This window comes from Salmo salar, chromosome ssa27 (assembly GCF_905237065.1).
Source record: "Salmo salar chromosome ssa27, Ssal_v3.1, whole genome shotgun sequence".
In the NCBI taxonomy this organism is placed as follows: Eukaryota; Metazoa; Chordata; class Actinopteri; order Salmoniformes; family Salmonidae; genus Salmo; species Salmo salar.
In genome coordinates, this window is record NC_059468.1 from 31,548,621 (window position 1) to 31,567,480 (window position 18,860).

The 18,860-nt window shown below is 48.7% G+C and overlaps 1 protein-coding gene across 1 annotated transcript in view; it reads left to right on the plus strand.

Moving 5' to 3' along the window:
- Positions 1 to 18,860, plus strand: part of LOC106588946 (cyclin-dependent kinase 6) — an 80,311-nt gene that overhangs the window by 46,964 nt on the left and 14,487 nt on the right. Inside the window, exon 5 of the mRNA XM_014178524.2 lies at positions 845 to 954. Coding sequence (XP_014033999.1) covers positions 845 to 954 — 110 coding nt within the window. The remainder of the gene's footprint in view (positions 1 to 844; positions 955 to 18,860) is intronic.

Below are 18,860 nucleotides of genomic sequence, written 5' to 3' on the forward strand. Positions count from 1 at the left end.
AAACTGGGAGACGTGGGGAGCAGCTCTGGCTCTGGCACAAAATGGCTGCCTGCCTGCTTATTTCCCAAGTGGGCGCTGCTACACGTTAGTAGAGCAAGAGGTGTTCCACACTCTGTCCTCGAGCATCGCAAAGCACTTTCAAACCTGATGTCCGCGGGGGAAACACAATATGAATACAATGTAGTAGCAGTATTCTAAGAGCTAAGTTGTACTGGGGTTTGTTTGAGTATGACAGCTGAGTCCTGTGTAAGCAGTGGATCTTGTTGTAATAGACACACACACACACACACACAGGGACCAGTGCTGAGTTCCCTGATGGCTCACTATGGAAACACTGTGTGATCTGGGCATACCAAAATGGGAGTGCTCCCAGAGACCTGCCAGATATGATTTCATACCTTATGTAACCCTGAGACAGGGGCACAGAAACGCGCGTGTGTGTGTGTGTGTGTCATTTGGCGTTCTCAGGTAAAACACTTAAAGAGAGAGGACTGTGAGGGAGGAAAAAGGAATGTGTCTCAGGTATCAGGAGTGCTCTGGTCTCAGCCTCTCTTCCTCTTCTCCTCTTCTCCTCCTCTTCTCCTCCTTTCTTCCTCTTCTCCTCCTCTTCTCCTCTTCTCCTTTCATAGTGTGGGTGAAGCCTGTGGTAGAGGACGTAACCTAATGCATACCAGAGGGTCACTTTTTATGTCTGTGTATTGGAAGAACATGTAAGAGAAGGGTGTGTGTGTGTGTGTGTGTGTGTGTGTATGTTGTGTGTGTGTGCATTTTTACAGTATGTGTATTATGTGTGTATTAATGTGTTGATTGTGTGTATTAATGTGTTGATTGTGTGTGTGTGTAGGTGGTGACATTGTGGTACAGAGCCCCAGAGGTGTTGCTCCAGTCCAGCTATGCCACCCCAGTTGACCTGTGGAGTGTGGGCTGTATCTTCGCTGAGATGTTCAGGAGGAGGTGAGTGGTCCTGGTACACACACACACACACACACACACACACACATACTGGGAGACACTGCTCATTGACCTTATGTCATCTGTGACATCTTTTCAGTCCCTCTAGACCACACGTGTCAAACTCATTCCACGGAGGGCAGAGAGTCTGTGGCTTTTCACTCCTCCCTTATACTTGATTGATTAATTAAGGTCAGTGATTAGTAAGGAACTCCCCTCACCTGGTTGTCTAGGTCTTAATTGGACACAAATTAAAAAGAGAAACCAGAAACCAGCAGACACTCGGCCCTCCATGGAATGAGTTTGACACATCTGCTACACTCTTAGAAAAAAATATGCTATCTAGAACCTAGGGATGCACCGACATGGCATGTTTGGCCGAAACCGATATCCAATATTTTCCTTGCCAAAAAAAAACAATACCGATAACTACAATTTGAGCGGCCTTTTAAGCATTCTAGTACAGCTAAATAGTTAACACACACACGTCTAAGGCACTGCATCTCAGTGCAAGAGGCATCACTACAGTCCCTGGTTCGAATCCAGGCTGCATCACATCCAGCCGTGATTGGGAGTCCCATAGGGCGGCGCACAATTGGCCCAGCCTCATCCGGGTTCGGCCGGTATTGTAAATAAGAATTTGTTCATTTTTTTTATTTTACCTTTATTTAACAAGGCAAGTCAGTTAAGAACAAATTCTTATTTACAATGAGGGCCTAGGAACAGTGGGTTCTTCAGGAGCAGAACGACAAGTTTTTACCTTGTCAGCTCAGGGATTAGATCTAGCAACCTTTCGGTTACTGGCCCAACGCTCTAACCACTAGGCTACCTGCCGCCGCAGTTCTTAACTGACTTGCCTAGCTAAATAAATGTTACACACACACACACACACACCACACTGACCAAAAAGTTATTTTGTTGGCATTTACGTATGTCCCCATTACCAGTAAAACATCATCAAAACCTATTTCTTTCACTTACTTGCTGTGCTGTTTCATTGTTCATTTGTTCAGTCGTTTCATTCTCAACCAGGATTTCATCATACATGTCAAGCAGTGAAGTTTCAGCTCTGTCTGTCGATGGCCTCTCTTCCTCGGTGCGCACTGTCACTCTGTCTGTTTCTGTCTTGTCCAGCTGTCTATGTAACATTTCACGTAAAACCTGTTTCTTGTCTGCATCGAAGTATTCTTTCAAATGACTGCTCGACTTGTTGACTGCTCAACCACACAGCAGACATTGTGGGCTATGTTAGGAATGCTGTGTGCAACATTTTATGTGGCGTCATAGCGTCATGTACCTACGTTTTATATATAGGTATGGACGTCAGCTTTGACATCGGTTTTACACATCGGCCGATGCCGATGTTGGCATTTTTAGCTAATATCGTCCGATTCCGATATGTTCACCGATATATCGTGCATCCCTACCTAAAAGGGTTCTTCAGCTGTTCCCATAGGAAATACAAGCTTGGCACACCTGTATTTGGGGAGTTTCTCCCATTCTTCTCTGCAGATCCTCTCAAGCTCTGTCAGGTTGGATGGGGAATGTCGCTGCACAGCTATTTTCAGGTCTCTCCAGAGATGTTTGAACAGGTTCAAGTCTGGGCTCTGGCTTGGCCACTCAAGGACATTCAGAGACTTGTCCCAAAGCCACTCCTGCTTTGTCTTGGCTGTGGGTTTAGGGTCATTGTCCTGTTGGAAGGTGAACCTTCACCCCAGTCTGAGGTCCTGAGCGCTCTGGAGCAGGTTTTCATCAAGGATCTTTCTGTACTTTGCTCTGTACATCTTTTCCTCGATCCTGACTAGTCTCCCAGTCCCTGCCACTGATAAACATCCCCACAGCATGCTGCTGCCACCACCATGCTGCACCGTGGAGATGGTGCCAGGTTTCCTCCGGACGTGACGCTTGGCATTCAGGCCCAAGAGTTCAATCTTGGTTTCATCAGACCAGAGAATCTTGTTTCTCATTTTCTGAGAGTCCTTCAGGTGCCTTTTGGCAAAGTCGAAGTGGGTTGTCGTGCCTTTTACTGAGGAGTGGCTTCTGTATGACCACTCTACCATAAAGTCCTGATTGGTGGAGTGCTGCAGAGATGGTTGTCCTTCTGGAAGGTTCTCCCATCTCCACAGAGGAACTCTGGAGCTCTGTCAGAGTGACCATTGGGTTCTTTGTCACCTCCCTGACCGAGGCCCTTCTCTCCTGATTGCTCAGTTTGGCCGGGCGGCCAGCGCCTCTAGGAAGAGTCTTGGTGGTTCCAAACTTTTTCCATTTAAGAATGATGGAGGCCACTGTGTTCTTCGGACTTTCAATGCGCATAAATGTTTTGGTATCCTTCCCCAGACTGTGCCTCAACACATTCCTTCGACCACATGGCTTGGTTTTTGCTCTTACGTGCACTGTCAACTGTGGGACTGTATATAGACAGGTGTGTGCCTTTCCAAATCATGTCCAATCAATTGAATTTACCATAGGTGGACTCCAATCAAGTTGTAGAAATATCTCTAGGATGATCAATGGAAACAGGATGCACCTGAGCTCAATTTCAAGTTTCATAGCAAAGGGTCTGAATACTTAGGTAAATAAGGTATTTCTGTTTTTCATTTTTAATATATTTACATTGTGGGTTATTTTGTGTAGAGTGATGAAGGAAAACATTTATTTTAGAATAAGGCTTTAACGTAACAAAATGTGGAAAAAGGGAAGGGGTCTGAATACTTTCCGAATGCACTGTAGAACTCTATTTACATAGGGTTCTATATGGAACCCAAAAGGGTTCTACCTGGAACCCAAAAGGGTTCTACCGGGAACCAAAAAGGGTTCTCCTATGGGGACATCCAAAGAACTGTAAGGGAAATGTGTAAGAATTTCCACAGTAGAACTCTTTTGGAACCCTTTTTTTAAGAGTATAGCACAGCATTTGCCAAAGTCGGTCCTCAGGACCCCAAAGGGTGCACGTTTCGTTTTTTGCCCTAACACTAAAGTTGATTATTTGAATCACTTGTGTAGTTCTAGGGCAAAAACCAAAACATCCACCCCTTGGCGTCCCGAGGACCGAGTTTGGGAAACACTGCTGTAGACAGACCAGTTGCTTCCGGAAATGTACCAATGCTCCTACTTAACAATGTCTGTACGTAACAGATCGTCAGTTTGGCATAGAGGAACTATCCTGCCCACATCCCCCTGAAACTAAATAGTAGCTATCAAGATGAAGATCATGGAGGATGTTTTTAATGGGTGCATTTCTCAAGTGGCTAGTAAGCATCAACTACCTTCACTAAAACCACTGCAAAGGTTTTGCCTGCAAACGTTGGTTTCGAGGCATGTCTGCCTTGTGATTGGTTGGGATAGTTGTCTGTCTAAAGAGGACCCTCCCCAGATTTTTTGTTGTTGTTGCCTTTGTTGCCTTTGTTGTTGTTGTTACCAAGACAGTCCGTCAGACCAAGCAGTTCCCAGACCCTAGTCACTGCTGTTGCCTAGTGTCTGGTTTCCAAGACTACCATCTTTCTGCCTCAAGACCTTGTTAGACCACTGAGCTAAAGCCTGGGGCGACATTATTACTGGGAGCTAACAGGACACACCTGAAGATAACACACACACACACACACACACACACACACACACCACAGTGGTGTTTGAGGTCATTCACCATTTACAGTAAACACCACTCTCTCTAATGGTCAACATGGTGTTTGTGTAGATGTCATCAAGAAAGGTCATGTATACATTTAGGCCACAGCACACAACAACCTGTGTAACATTGATTAGTGGCGGTTCATGCATTGCCTTGTGTATGAGGCTAAATGAAGAGACATATCTCAGATGTCATCAGGACCAATGTGCCTGCCTAGTTCTTTTTTCCCATGACAAAATAGACAGCGCCTTGTTCTCACCAAGCCTGCCTGTCATGCAATCTGAGTCCCAAATGACACCCTATTACCTTTATAGTGCATTACTTTCAACCAGGGCCAATAGGGCTCTGGTCAAAAGTAGTGCACTATGTAGGGAATAGGGTGCCATTTGCAACAGACTTATACTTTCATTGTGAAGCCACATACACTACATGGCCAAAAGTATGTGAACACCCCTTCAAATTAGTGGACTCGGCTATTTCAGCCACACCCATTACTGACAGGTGTATAAAATTGAGCAATCTCCATAGATAGAGCAATCTATGCAATCTCCATAGACAAACATTGGCAGTGGAATGGAGTCACTGAAGAGCTCAGTGACTTTCAACGTGGCACCGTCATAGGATGCCACCTTTCCAAGAAATCAGTTTGTCAAATTTCTGCCCTGCTAGAGCTGTCCTGGTAAACTGTAAGTGCTTTTATTGTGAAGTGGATATGTCTAGGAGCGAAACCGGCTCAGCCGCGAAGTGTTCGTCGGGAGCTTCATATGGGTTTCCATGGCCGAGCAGCCGCACACAAGCCTAAGATCACCATGCGCAACGCCATGTGTTGGCTGGAGTGGTGTAAAGCTCGCCGCCATTGGACTCTGAAGCAGTAGAAATGAGTTTTCTGAAGTGCTGAATCACACTTCACCATCTGTCAGTCCGACAAATCTGGGTTTGGCGCATGCCAGGAAAACGCTACCTGCCTGAATGCATAGTGCCAACTATAAAGTTTGGTGGAGGAGGAATAATGGTATGGGGCTGTTTTTCATGGTTCAGGCTAGGCCCCTTAGTTCCAGTGAAGGGAAATCTTAACGCCACATTGTGCAATGACATTCTAGACAATTCTGTGCTTCCAACTTTCGGGCAACAGTTTGGGGAAGGCCCTTTCCTGTTTCAGCATGAAAATGCCCCCTTGCACAAAGCGAGGTCCGTACAGAAATGGTTTGTCGAGATCGGTGTGGAAGAACTTGACTGGCCTGCACAGAGCCCTGACCTCAACCCCATCATATACCTTTGGGAACGAATTGGAACGCACACTGCGAGCCAGGCCTAATCGCCCAACATCAGTGCCGACCTCACTAATGCTCTTGTGGTTGAATGGAAGCAACATCTAGTGCAAAGCCTTCCCAGAAGAGTGGAGGCCGTTACAGCAGCAAAGGGTGGACCAACTCCATATTAATGCCCATGATTTTGGAATGAGATGTTCGATGAGCAGGTGTCCACATACTTTTGACCATTTAGTGTTTCTCTGACCACAGGTACAGAAACCCATGGGCACTTTTTGTAATGTTGATCTCCAGACCTAGTGCAGTGATTTCATAAAACTGGAAAAGTAAAATGTACGCAAAAATGACTGTCAGCTGCGTTTATTTTCAGCAAACTTAACATGTGTAAATATTTGTATGAACATAACATTCAACAACTGAGACATAAACTGAGCAAATTTCACAGACATGTGACTAACAGAAATGGAATAATGTGTCCCTGAACAAAGGGGGGGTCAAAAGTCTGGTGTGGCCACCAGCTGCATTAAGTACTGCAGTGCATCTCCTCCTCATGGACTGCATCAGATTTGCCAGTTCTTGCTGTGAGATGTTACCCGACTCTTCCACCAAGGCACCTGCAAGTTCACTGACATTTCTGGGGGGAATGGCCCTAACCCTCACCCTCCGATCCAACAGGTCCCAGACGTGCTCAATGGGATTGAGATCCGGGCTCTTCGTTGGCCATGGCAGAACACTGACATTCCTGTCTTGCAGGAAACCATGCACAGAATGAGCAGTATGGCTGGTGGCATTGTCATGCTGGAGGGACATGTCAGGATGAGCCTGCAAGAAGGGTACCACATGAGGGAGGAGGATGTCTTCCCTGTAACGCACAGCGTTGAGATTGCCTGCAATGACAGCAAGCTCAGTCCGATGATGCTGTGACACACCGCCCCAGACCATGGACCACGGACCCGCCACCTCCAAACCGATCTCGCTCCAGAGTGCAGGCTTCGGTGTAACGCTCATTCCTTCGACGATAAACGCGAATCCGACCATCATCCCTGGTGAGACAAAACCGTGACTCGTTAGTGAAGAGCACTTTTTGCCAGTCCTGTCTGGTCCAGCGACGGTGGATTTGTGCCCATAGGCGACGTTGTTGCCAGTGATGTCTGGTGAGGACCTACCTTACAACAGGCCTACAAGCCCTCAGTCCAGCCTCTCTCAGCCTATTGCGGACAGTCTGAGCACTGATGGAGGGATTGTGCGTTCCTGGTGTAACTCTGGCAGTTGTTGTTGCCGTCCTGTACCTGTCCCACAGGTGTGATGTTCGGATGTACCGCTCCTGTGCAGGTGTTGTTACACGTGGTCTGCCACTGCGTGGACGATCAGCTGTCCATCCTGTCTCCCTGTAGCGCTGTCTTAGGCATCTCACAGTACGGATATTGCAATTTATTGCCCTGGCCACATCTGCAGTCCTCATGCCTCCTTGCAGCATGCCTAAGGCACGTTCACGCAGATGAGCAGGGACCCGGGGCATCTTTCTTTTGGTGTTTTTCAGAGTCAGTAGAAAGGCCTCTTTAGTGTCCTAAGTTTTCATAACTGTGGCCTTAATTGCCTACCGTCTGTAAGCTGTTAGTGTCTTAACGACCGTTCCACAGGTGCATGTTCATTAATTGTTTATGGTTCACTGAACAAGCATGGGAAACAGTGTTTAAACAGGGTCCTGAAAAAGGGACATTTCTTTTTTTCCTGAGTTTATAAAGTTTGAAATGTAAGGAATAGTGCATTTACGAGTTATATGAAACATCCAACTGCTGTATGTTTTTCATGGAATTAGTCAACTTGGGGGTTTCCTCACTAATATTGACTGGAAATATGATTTCTACTGGTGTTACATTTTTTGTCAGTTTGGTTATCAAACCGTAATAAAATTCCGCCACAGTTGGCTGTGGTTGCAGGCAACAGAGGATTCACTTTCTTGATATAGGTATTTGTCAGTTTGTGGTGTAACATACTTCTTCTACTGAAATCCCAAGATGTTAATCAATCCTCCCTCACATCAGAAAAATAAATGCAATGATAGAGTCAAGTTGCAGCCTCTTTCTGTAATACAATGTATATTTCTATGCTGTAGGGTTTACCTATATATTACTGTTTTGTGTTTGTGATGAATATGAGAGAGAGTCACTGGTGTAAAAGATAAGCGGTCAATAGTAGTGCACTAAATAGGAAATAGGATGTCATTTGGGACATAGTCGTTGTTGTGGTTAGGGAGCAGTGCCAACAGGGAGGGATCTGTCTGTAATTTATGTTTCCTTTCCCAACCGTCCGTCTTTACAACGAGACACACGTCTCCCCCTCTCACTAACCACGGATATGTGTGTGTGTGTGTGTGTGTGTGTGTGTGTGTGTGTCCGTTCATTATTGTGTGGATGCATGCATGTGTTTGGCATGTGTGTGGCGTGTGTGTGTTTTGTACAGTATGTGTGTGTACAGTACATGTGTGTGTTTTGTACAGTATATGTGTGTGTACAGTACATGTGTGTGTGCTTTGTACAGTATGTGTGTACAGTACGTGTGTGTGTGTTTTGTACAGTATGTGTGTGTGTTTTGCACAGTATGTGTGTGTACAGTACGTGTGTGTTTTGCACAGTATGTGTGTGTACAGTACGTGTGTGTTTTGTACAGTGTATGTGTGTGTACAGTACATGTGTGTTTTGTACAGTATATGTGTGTGTACAGTACGTGTGTGTTTTGTACAGTATGTGTGTGTGTGTGTGTACAGTACACGTGTGTATGATTTGTACAGTATGCGTGTTTTGTACGTGTGTGTGTGTGTGTGTTTTGATTTTCCCGCTGTAGCCCGATGACTGATTATGGCTGATAATTCCCCATTGTCCTGGAGAGGATGTGGTGGGCTGTGTTTTCCCATAACACTGATGTCACAGGCAGGACACTGAGGACGGACGAATGGACAGATGGGATGGAGGAGAGGACAGATCTCTGTCTTGGGATGACGATATCCTGTCTCTCTCTCCGACAGCATCCTGAGTGATATTGCAAACCCTGTGGCTATGTTCCAAAATAGGGCTCTGGTCAGAAATAGTACACTATTGTATAATAGGGTGCCATTCAGGACATGGCCAATGTTTCATGTAGTTGGGAATTATCACGGTCATTGAAGGGGGAATTATCACGGTCATTGAAGGGGGAATTATCACGGTCATTGAAGGGGGAATTAGCACAGTCATTGAAGGGGGAATTAGCACAGTCATTGAAGGGGAATTATCATGGTCATTGAAGGGGAATTATCATGGTCATTGAAGGGGAATTATCATGGTCATTGAAGGGGAATTATCATGGTCATTGAAGGGGAATTATCATGGTCATTGAAGGGGAATTATCATGGTCATTGAAAGGGAATTATCATGGTCATTGAAGGGGGAATTATCATGGTTATTGAAGGGGAATTATCATGGTCATTGAAGGGGGAATTATCATGGTCATTGAAGGGGAATTATCATGGTCATTGAAGGGGAATTATCATGGTCATTGAAGGGGAATTGTCATGGTCATTGAAGGAAACTCAGGAAAATGTATTGGTTGTTCATGCCAAACCTGTAGTTGTAACCAGCTCCATAGCGATTCTCTTTTACTCTCTCTGACTTCACATGTCAGACAGCACTTTAGCAAGTATTTACAGTGTATCTGACAATGGATACATTCATAGATTGTCCATAGATTGACCCATAGATTGATCGTAGATGGATCATAGATGGACCATAGATTAGAGCATAGATTGCACCATAGATGGACCATAGTGTGGCGTACAGCAGGTCAGCCACCAGGGGGAGACTCGTCGAGGCCTGGTAACAGATGGAGTATACATCACAAGGCGGTGGCTCCATCTGCTGGACGTGCCAGGTCTCGATGGGCTCTCCGGACAGGACTAATTGGGGCTCATTGGGAGCTGGTGAGTAATCAAGGGCGGATTGCTCACCAGCTGTGCGAGGCCCATAAAGCAGCCAGAAGGGCAGCACACAGCGAGAGGACTAGGGTAAGTGAGGTGACTTCCATGTGGTTGGATACGGTTACCCGAGCTAAGCCGAGGGAGTTGAGTTTGTGTGCCCGACAGGATACAGGAAGACCCGGAGCCCAGGAGACGGTATCCCGGAGAGGGTCTAATAGGGGAGACCTGTTCTTTTCTTTTTGATTTATTATTTAATAAACACCCTTGAAACCGAGCTAATCATACTCTGTCCGTGTCTGATCTATGTAAACGTCTTGACCAAACCCCCTGGTCTGCCACAAGTGGTGGAGAATGCGGGCACTCTGATAACGTGGTCAGATCAGGGTTGACGTTTACACAGTATCAGCATGGACGAGTTGATAGCTCAGTTTGTCCGGGCCCAACAAGCAAAACAGGCGGTTCAGGAACGAACGCTGGAGGAACAGCGACTACAAAACATCCACCTCGTTGAGGAAGTCAGGAAGCTGCAAGGAGGAGCGTCTCCTGGATCACATCCCAACCAGTTTTTAATCAAGCTAACAGAAGACGATGACCTCGAAACATACCTTTGTACATTTGAACAGACAGCACTACGGGAAGGATGGCCAAGGCCGCAGTGGGCAAGTCTGCTGGCCCCGTTCCTCTCTGGGAATGCCCAAAAGGCATATTGGGACCTGAACGATGAACAGGCGGATAACTACGACGGACTCAAACGGGAGATACTCAGCCGCTACGGGTACAGCCTGGCCCATCGGGCTCAACGGTTCCACGACTGGAGGTTCGTACCCGACGCCTCCCCCCGAGCCCAGATTAGCGACCTACTGCGCGTCACCAGGGCATGGCTCCTCACCGACGTATCCACCCTATCCATCCTCGACAGAGTGGTCCTGGATCGCTTCTTACGGACGCTACCCCATGACATGAAGAGGGCAGCGAGTTTATGCGCACCCCAGACCTTGGAGGGCCTCCTGGAAGCAGTGGAGACGCAGAAGAACACTCAGGCACTGCTGAGTGGGAGCCGGGACGAGTCGGCGACCCGTCCGAAGGGACGGAAGGACAGCGTCACCGCAGTGTACCCTGAACCGACAGTCGGCAGGGCCAAAGGACCGCAAACCCATGGAGTGACGGGAGTAGGGCCGACCCGACACCGACGACCCCAGGTAGAGGGAGACCAACGGAGGTGTTTTAAGTGTGGCGCCCGGGGGCACATTCCCTGGAATTGCCTTGCTCCAGAGGAATCTATGCCATCAGCTAGCCCCGGAGGCGAGGTGGGTCACGCCGTGAACTATGTCACCTCCTGTTGGGCGCACCGCGAGTCAACTGCACCCATGGTCCCTGTGAAGGTTGACGGACACGACACGGAAGTGCTATTAGACTCCGGAAGCGTGGTTACGCTCGTAACCACGAGCCTGCTGAACCAGGAGACCGAACGGGGTAGGGAGATGTCCATTTCCTGTGTTCACGGTGACACAAAACGGTATCCCGCCGTATGGACCAACATCGTGACGCCACAACGGAGCTGTCAGATGATGGTGGGTGCAGTACCAGAGCTGCCGGTACCTCTCCTAGTGGGACGGGATTGTCCGCTGTTCGCAGCCCTATGGGGGCACGAGTTGAGGAAGAAAGTACGAGCCGGCCGAAGAAGAGAGCGGGGATGACCCATCGCCTGTACGGCCTGGAGGCCGCCGGTTAACCAACTTGACTCTACGGGTCCGGAGTCGGAGGGGGAGCCAGAACCCGAACCCCCTGGGGAACCACTGGAAGAGGAGCCCAGCTTCCCCCTCCTCAATTTCGAGGGGCCAGTCAAGACCCCCATGGGGGGCCAACTGAGGGGACAATTCGGGACGGCCCAGTGCGAGGATCCGAATTTGAAAGCTTCTGCCGCCCAAGTGATAGCGGTGGATGGACAGCTACTTCCGGGGTTGAGTGACTGGTGATACCCCCATTTCCAAATTAAGAATAACCTTTTGTATCAGGTGTCGCGCCAACAGTGGGAACTTCGAGAGGTATTGTTGCTGCCCCGACGGTACATAGGAACCGTTCTTCAGCTGGCCCACACCCACCTGTTGGGGGCGCACCTGGGAATCGAGAAGACCCGGGAACGGATCACCTCCCGGTTCCACTGGCCCGGGATGAGGAGGGCCGTGGAAGACTACTGTCACAACTGCCCGGAGTGTCAACTCACTGCCCTGAAAGCACACCTCCAAAACCCTCTGGTCCCCCTGCCAATAATCGGGGTGCCCTTTGAACGCATCGCCATGGACATAGTGGGACCCCTGGTAAAGACTGCACGAGGACACAGGTACATCTTGGTAATAGTGGACTATGCCACCCGGTATCCCGAGGCCATTCCCCTACGGGAGGCGGTATCCAAGGGAATCGCCCGGGAGCTGTTCCACCTCTTTAGCCGGGTGGGCATCCTGAACGAGATCCTGACAGACCAAGGTACGGAGTTTATGTCCCGCCTCATGAAAGAGTTGTGTGCCCTCCTGCAGATCAAGCAGATCCGGACCTCCGTTTTTCACCCGCAGACGGATGGGCTCGTCGAGCGCTTTAATAAAACGCTCAAACAAATGCTGCGGAAGGTCATCGAGCAGGACGGGAAGAACTGGGACCAGCTACTACCCCACCTAATGTTCTCAATCCGAGAAGTACCCCAATCCTCCACTGGGTTTTCCCCGTTCGAACTCCTCTATGGGAGGAGGCCACACGGCCTACTGGACCTCGCCAAGGAGGTGTGGGAAGCCCAACCGACCCCCTTACGCAGCGTGGTAGAGCACGTGGAGACGATGAGGGAGCGGATGACAGATATATGGCCAGTCGTGAGGGAACATATGGAGAAGGCCCAACGCGCCCAAGCCCAGGTCTACAATCGGGGAGCCCAGCCCCGAAAATTCCAGGTGGGAGACAGGGTGTTGGTCTTGATCCCCACGGCCGAAAGTAAGTTCCTGGCAACATGGCACGGACCATACGAGGTGATCGAGAAGCTGGGACCTGTCAATTACCGCATTCGGCAACCGGGGAGACGGAAACCCCAACAGATTTACCTCGTGAACCTGTTGAAGAAGTGGCACGAGAGGACAGCCTTGGCCGTGTTATGGTCGGGACCAGGACACCAACAGTACCAGTGGAGGTCCTGAGCAATGAGGACCTCGACCCGGCCCAGAAGCAAGAGCTCAGGGAGCTTGTCGATCGGAACACGGGGGTTTTCTCCGAGAAGCCGGGTGGCACGGCCCTCATTGAACACCACATCCGTACCCGGCCCGGGGAAACCATACGAAAGAGGCCATATCGGATTCCGGAGGCCCGAAGGGAGGCCGTGAAACAGGAAGTGGAGGCTATGCTGAGGATGGGGGTCGTGGAAGAGTCCCACAGTGCAGTGGTGCAGCCCCATCGTGTTGGTGCCCAAACCGGACGGTAGCCTCCGCTTCTGTAACGATTTCCGGGGGGTGAACGAGATCAGGTTGTTCGACGCATATCCCATGCCGAGGGTGGACGAGCTCATCGACTGATTGGGAAAGGCCCGGTACATCAGCACCCTTGACCTGACCAAAGGTTATTGGCAGGTACCATTGGCAGCCTCCTCCCGGGAGAAGACGGCATTTTCGACACCAGAAGGGTTGTATCAGTAGCGGGTGCTCCCGTTCGGTCTCCACGGAGCCCCGCCCACATTCCAACGGCTGATGAACAGAGTGCTTCGACCCCACCAGCAGTACGCAGCGCCATATCTGGATGATATCATCATCCACAGCCAAGGTTGGGAAGAGCACCTGACGCGCCTCCAGGCGGTGATGGATGCATTCAGACAAGCCGGGTTGACCGCAACCCCCCAAAAACGCAACCCCCAAAAAAGCTGGGTTGACCGCAACCCCTCCTCGAGGAGGTGGAGTACCTGGAGTATTTGATCGGACGGGGGAACGTCAAGCCCCAGGAGAGGAAGGTTCACGCGGTGCGTGACTGGCCCGTTCCACGCACCAAGACACAGGTTAAGTCCTTCCTGGGACTGGCAGGATACTATAGCCAGTTTATCCCCTCACCGATCTAACCAGGGCCCGCCTCCCGAAAACAGTGAAATGGACGGAGGAGACAGAAGCGGCGTTCAACAGTCTGAAGGAAGCGCTGTGCTCCCATCCGATTCTCGTAACGCCCGATTTCCAGGTGCCAATGGTGGTCCAGACGGACGCATGTGATACGGGACTAGGGGCCGTTCTGTCCCAGGTACACGAGGGACAGGTCAGGGGCGTAGTGGACAGGTCAGGGGCGAAGCATGGAAACACGGATGCCCTATCGAGAAGGGAGACAGACGTTGCACTGATGACCGTCCCCTCCCAGACAGAGCTACGGTGGTGGTGGGGGGGTTGCGTACAGCAGGTCAGCCACCAGGGGGAGACTCGTCGAGGCCTGGTAACAAATGGAGAATAGAGTTCCCGCTCAGCCCAGTCAAAACTGTTCGCTGCTCTGGCACCCCAATGGTGGAACAAGCTCCCTCACGACGCCAGGACAGCGGAGTCAATCACCACCTTCCGGAGACACCTGAAACCCCACCTCTTTAAAGAATACCTGGGATAGGATAAAGTAATCCTTCTAACCCCCCCCAAAAAATATATATAGATGTACTATTGTAAAGTGGTTGTTCCACTGGATATCATAAGGTGAATGCACCAATTTGTAAGTCGCTCTGGATAAGAGCGTCTGCTAAATGACGTAAATGTAAACATCACGAGGCGGTGGCTTCATCTGCTGGACGTGCCAGGTCTCGACGGGCTCTCCGGACAGGACTAATTGGGGCTGATTGGGAGCTGGTGAGTAATCAAGGGCGGATTGCTCACCAGCTGTGCGAGGCCCATAAAGCTGCCAGCACACAGGGAGAGGACTAGGGGAAGTGAGGTGACTTCCATGTGGTTGGATACGGTTACCCGAGCTAAGCTGAGGGAGTTGAGTTTGTGTGCCCGACAGGATACAGGAAGACCCGGAGCCCAGGAGACGGTATCACGGAGAGGGTCTCATGGGGGAGACCTGTTCTGTTCTTTTCTTTTCTTTTTGATTTATTATTTAATAAACACCCTTGAAACCGAGCTAATCATACTCTGTCCGTGTCTGATCTATGTAAACATCTTGACCAAACCCCCTGGTCTGACACAATAGATTGGATGTGACCATGACCATGTATAGCCCCCGTAGTCTGTCTTTCTCTCTCTCTCTCTTCTCTCTCTCTCTCTCCGTCGCGCTCTCTTTATCTCTCTCTCCGTCTCTCTCTCTTCGTCTCGCTCTCTTTATCTCTATCTTTTCAACTCGCTCTCTTTATCTCTCTCTCTCTCTGTTTCTCTCATCTCTCTCTCTGTCTGTCTCTCTTTCATCTCTCTGTCTCTCTCTCTTTATCTCTCTTTTGTTAAATTCAAATTTCTACATGTTTCAATGGATAGAGATATCCTCTATGGCATCGTCAACTTTAGGAGCGTTGCTTTAGCAGCTGTGTGCGTGTGTGCGTGGCTGTGTACGTGAATGAGTACGCCGGTGGTGTACCGCAGTTTTAGGGGGCCCCTGCGACTTCCTACAATTCTACAGAATTTTCTATTTTAAAAGTTTATTTCCTGCTATTCTACACATTTTTCAATGAGGCTGAGAAAATGTTGTATTTTAAAAGTTTATTTTCTACAATACTACACATTTTGCCATGAAGCTGAGATAATTTAGTATTTTCTGAAATTCTACACATATAGCTAATCTCAATGTAGTCCACACATTTTGCCATGAGGCTGAAAAATCAGTTTTACAGTAAATGTTCTGTATTTCATATGCTACCTGGGGGGTGGGGGGGTGCCAGTGGCGTGCGTACATGCTTGTGTGTGTGCGGTTTTGTGCGTGTGTGTGTGGTTCAGAGCCCCAAGTTGTGGTCAGGAGGGTTATGAAGGGAGCACAAAAACATAATCCATTTAATGACCTGGGGGAAAAAATATGCGTTGTTGTAGGTTAAACCTTCACCTGGGAAATTTGTGGTGAGGTTTCAGTTTGTTTTGTTTGTATGTAATTACTTTATGACGTTTAAATGTTGGCACCAAAAACATAAAGGTCTATCGTGGTTTGACAGTAGCTTGGTAGATTTAAGTACACCCACCCATGGCTTAACCTTAGTGTGTCCCAAATGGCACCCTATTCTCTATATAGTACACTACTTTTAACCAGAGCCCTATTGGGGGGAATAGGGTGCCATTTGGGACGCAAGCCTTTCCTCACAGTACCTTACTAACACATCAATGAGTGTTCTCGCAATGCTACTCTAACTATGCTAACACACCTATGGCTCTCTTCACACTATTCATCTGTAATCACACTCACGCACTAACACACCTACAGTGTGTGTGTGTGTGTGTGTGTGTGTGTGTGTGTGTGTGTGTGTGTGTGTGTGTGTGTGTGTTGCATGTGTGTGTGTGCATGTGTGTGTGTGCATGTGTGTGTGTGCATGCGTGTGTGTGTGTGTGTGCATGCGTGTGTGTGTGTGCGTGCGTGCCAGTAGAGGCTAGGTGGGGGCACTTGCAATTCTCCCTGTGACACAATGAGCTGTAAAAGCATGTGTGTTCAGGACCTGGCTCCTGGCCAACTTTGCCTGGAGGTAGACGGTAGGCCCTTTGATGTCTATGAACAGCACCCCTCATTCTCTCTAGCTCTCTCTCTCTCGGGCTCTCTCTCTCTCTTTCTCTCTCTCGCGCACGCTCTCTCTCTTTCACTCTGTCTATCCTGCAGGTTATTAAGGTGGCTTTTTTTAAAGGCCACCTGTTACAGATTAAAGGGCACCTGGGAACTGCCTCTGACTGAGTCAGAGAGAGAGAGAGAGAGAGATCATGGGCTCCTGAGTTCTTCTGCAAAAAATGTAATTATAGTTGGATAAATGCCATGGACTTATACAGGAAACTACCATCTACATCAAAACCTTCAAACCAAATCAAAATTCCTTACCTAAAACATTGATTTTTGGACAAAATTACCTGAATGGACTATTACTACCAAGGACTATCAAGAAAATGTTTCTAACAAACCAAAACCTGCAGAAGAAACAAAACTGGGTGAGTAATGCTCAGTCTGAACCTACTTTCTGAAGCCAAAAAGTAAAAGACAATAATCTCTAGGTAATTTTGTTATATAAAGCTAAGTAAATAAGTATACTGAGCTACCAAGCTGCTAGGAAAGAACAGAATTGCTGCAACTTCAATTAGCACTGAAGTGTGAAGTGAAAGGTGTGAAAGCTCTTAAGCCTAACAATGGCAGCAGAGTTTCACAGCCTCTCCCACTCAAATACAGAGACCTTTGAAGCCCCCTGCGCCATGGCGTATCCCTGTGCAGATGTCATCACAGTACAGTACCCCTTGGCTATTCAAAATAACACTGCGCGGAATAAGTACAAAAAAATGCTCCTCAAGGACAATCTAGAGACACTGTTTGCTGCCTGCTACATAGAGGGGAACGTAAGCAACTTCATTTTCCACACAGACCATCCCCTGGCAAGGCACAGTGCTATAAGAGCACACTACCCCTATGTCAAGAGAGAGGGTATTGGCCCAGGGTGGAAACTCAGAATACTAGACATTGAGGAAATTGGAACAACCTCTGTCAACGTGAACAAGTCTGGGGCAGTAATGGTGCAGGGCATCCTCAAGCAGTTCCAGCAGGACTTTTACGGGATCAAAGAGAGAGCACAGCAGGAAAAGCTCTCTCTCAGTGACGACTGCCCCATCCTGAGTGAGTCTGATCACACCTCTTCAAACTGTCCTGGAGACGAAGATAGTCACCCCTCCGGCACTGAACACACCCAGGTCCCACAACTGGACTGTTCCTCTATCATCGAGAGGGATCAATTATCAGAGCTCGAGAGAAACATGGTGGTCCACACAATCCAGACAGAACAGACCCAAACACAAAGTTCCCCAACGCACAAGTGGTTATCTCCACCCTGCTACCACCATACAGCGAGCGGGTGAACGCAAGCATTTCCCAGGACTGTGCCTCAAAACCTAATTTCTACCTGGCCCTCCACCCTGGACTTGAACACCTTTTACAACTAGGTCCTTCTCTACAAGGCAGCAATCCCAACTTTTGCCAGGACCCTGAAGGACGTCACCCTCAACCGTATCCCCAGCACCTCACACAGGAGCAACAGAACTACATACACTCCGCCCAGATCAGCGAGACACCCTCCCTGACCTGCAACACCCCCTCCCGAAGGACCTGCACCGAGAGAACCCACACCAAGAGGACCTACACCCAGACCACAGCTTTACCAGCCACACCCCAACCTGCTGAGACCACCCCAAACAAACCCTGGCCACACCCTATATAGGCACCCCTAGATCAGACCTATGCCCCTTCTGCCCCATGCCCTCCGCCCCGCAGCAAGGACCTCAACATGACAGCCGCACATATGCCCAGGCTGTGAGCAGAGTAACAGGCCCAACCCCCACTAATACACCACCCCCAAGCCCCATCCTGTGACCTAAGAGGTATGTATCAGATGCTCAACATGCTCTGCTCACACCTACTGTAATGGTCCAAGCCTAAACCACACAAAAACAACACTAGACACTATGGAAGACAAAGCTTTTACTATCTCATCCTGGAATATACAAGGTCTGAGGTCATCTGCCTTTGGCCTTAAGAGCTGGAACCCAGACTTCATCAAAGAAATTGGAAATACAGCCAATGTCATCCTACAAGAAACATGGTATAGAAGAGACAGACCCACTGGTTACCCTCTAGGTTACAGAGAGCTGGTAGTCCCATCCACCAAACTACCAGGTGTGAAACAGGGAAGATACTCAGGGGGTATGCTAATTTGGTATAGAGCAGATCTAACCCACTCTATTAAATTAGTCAAAACAGGAACATTTTACATCTGTCTAGAAATGAATAAGGAAATTATTTCAACAGAGATAAATGCTCTTATGTGTCCTACCTATATCCCCACAATAGAATTCCCATACTTCTCCATCCTAAAGGGGTAGATCAACCATTTCCAGGCCCAGGGACATGT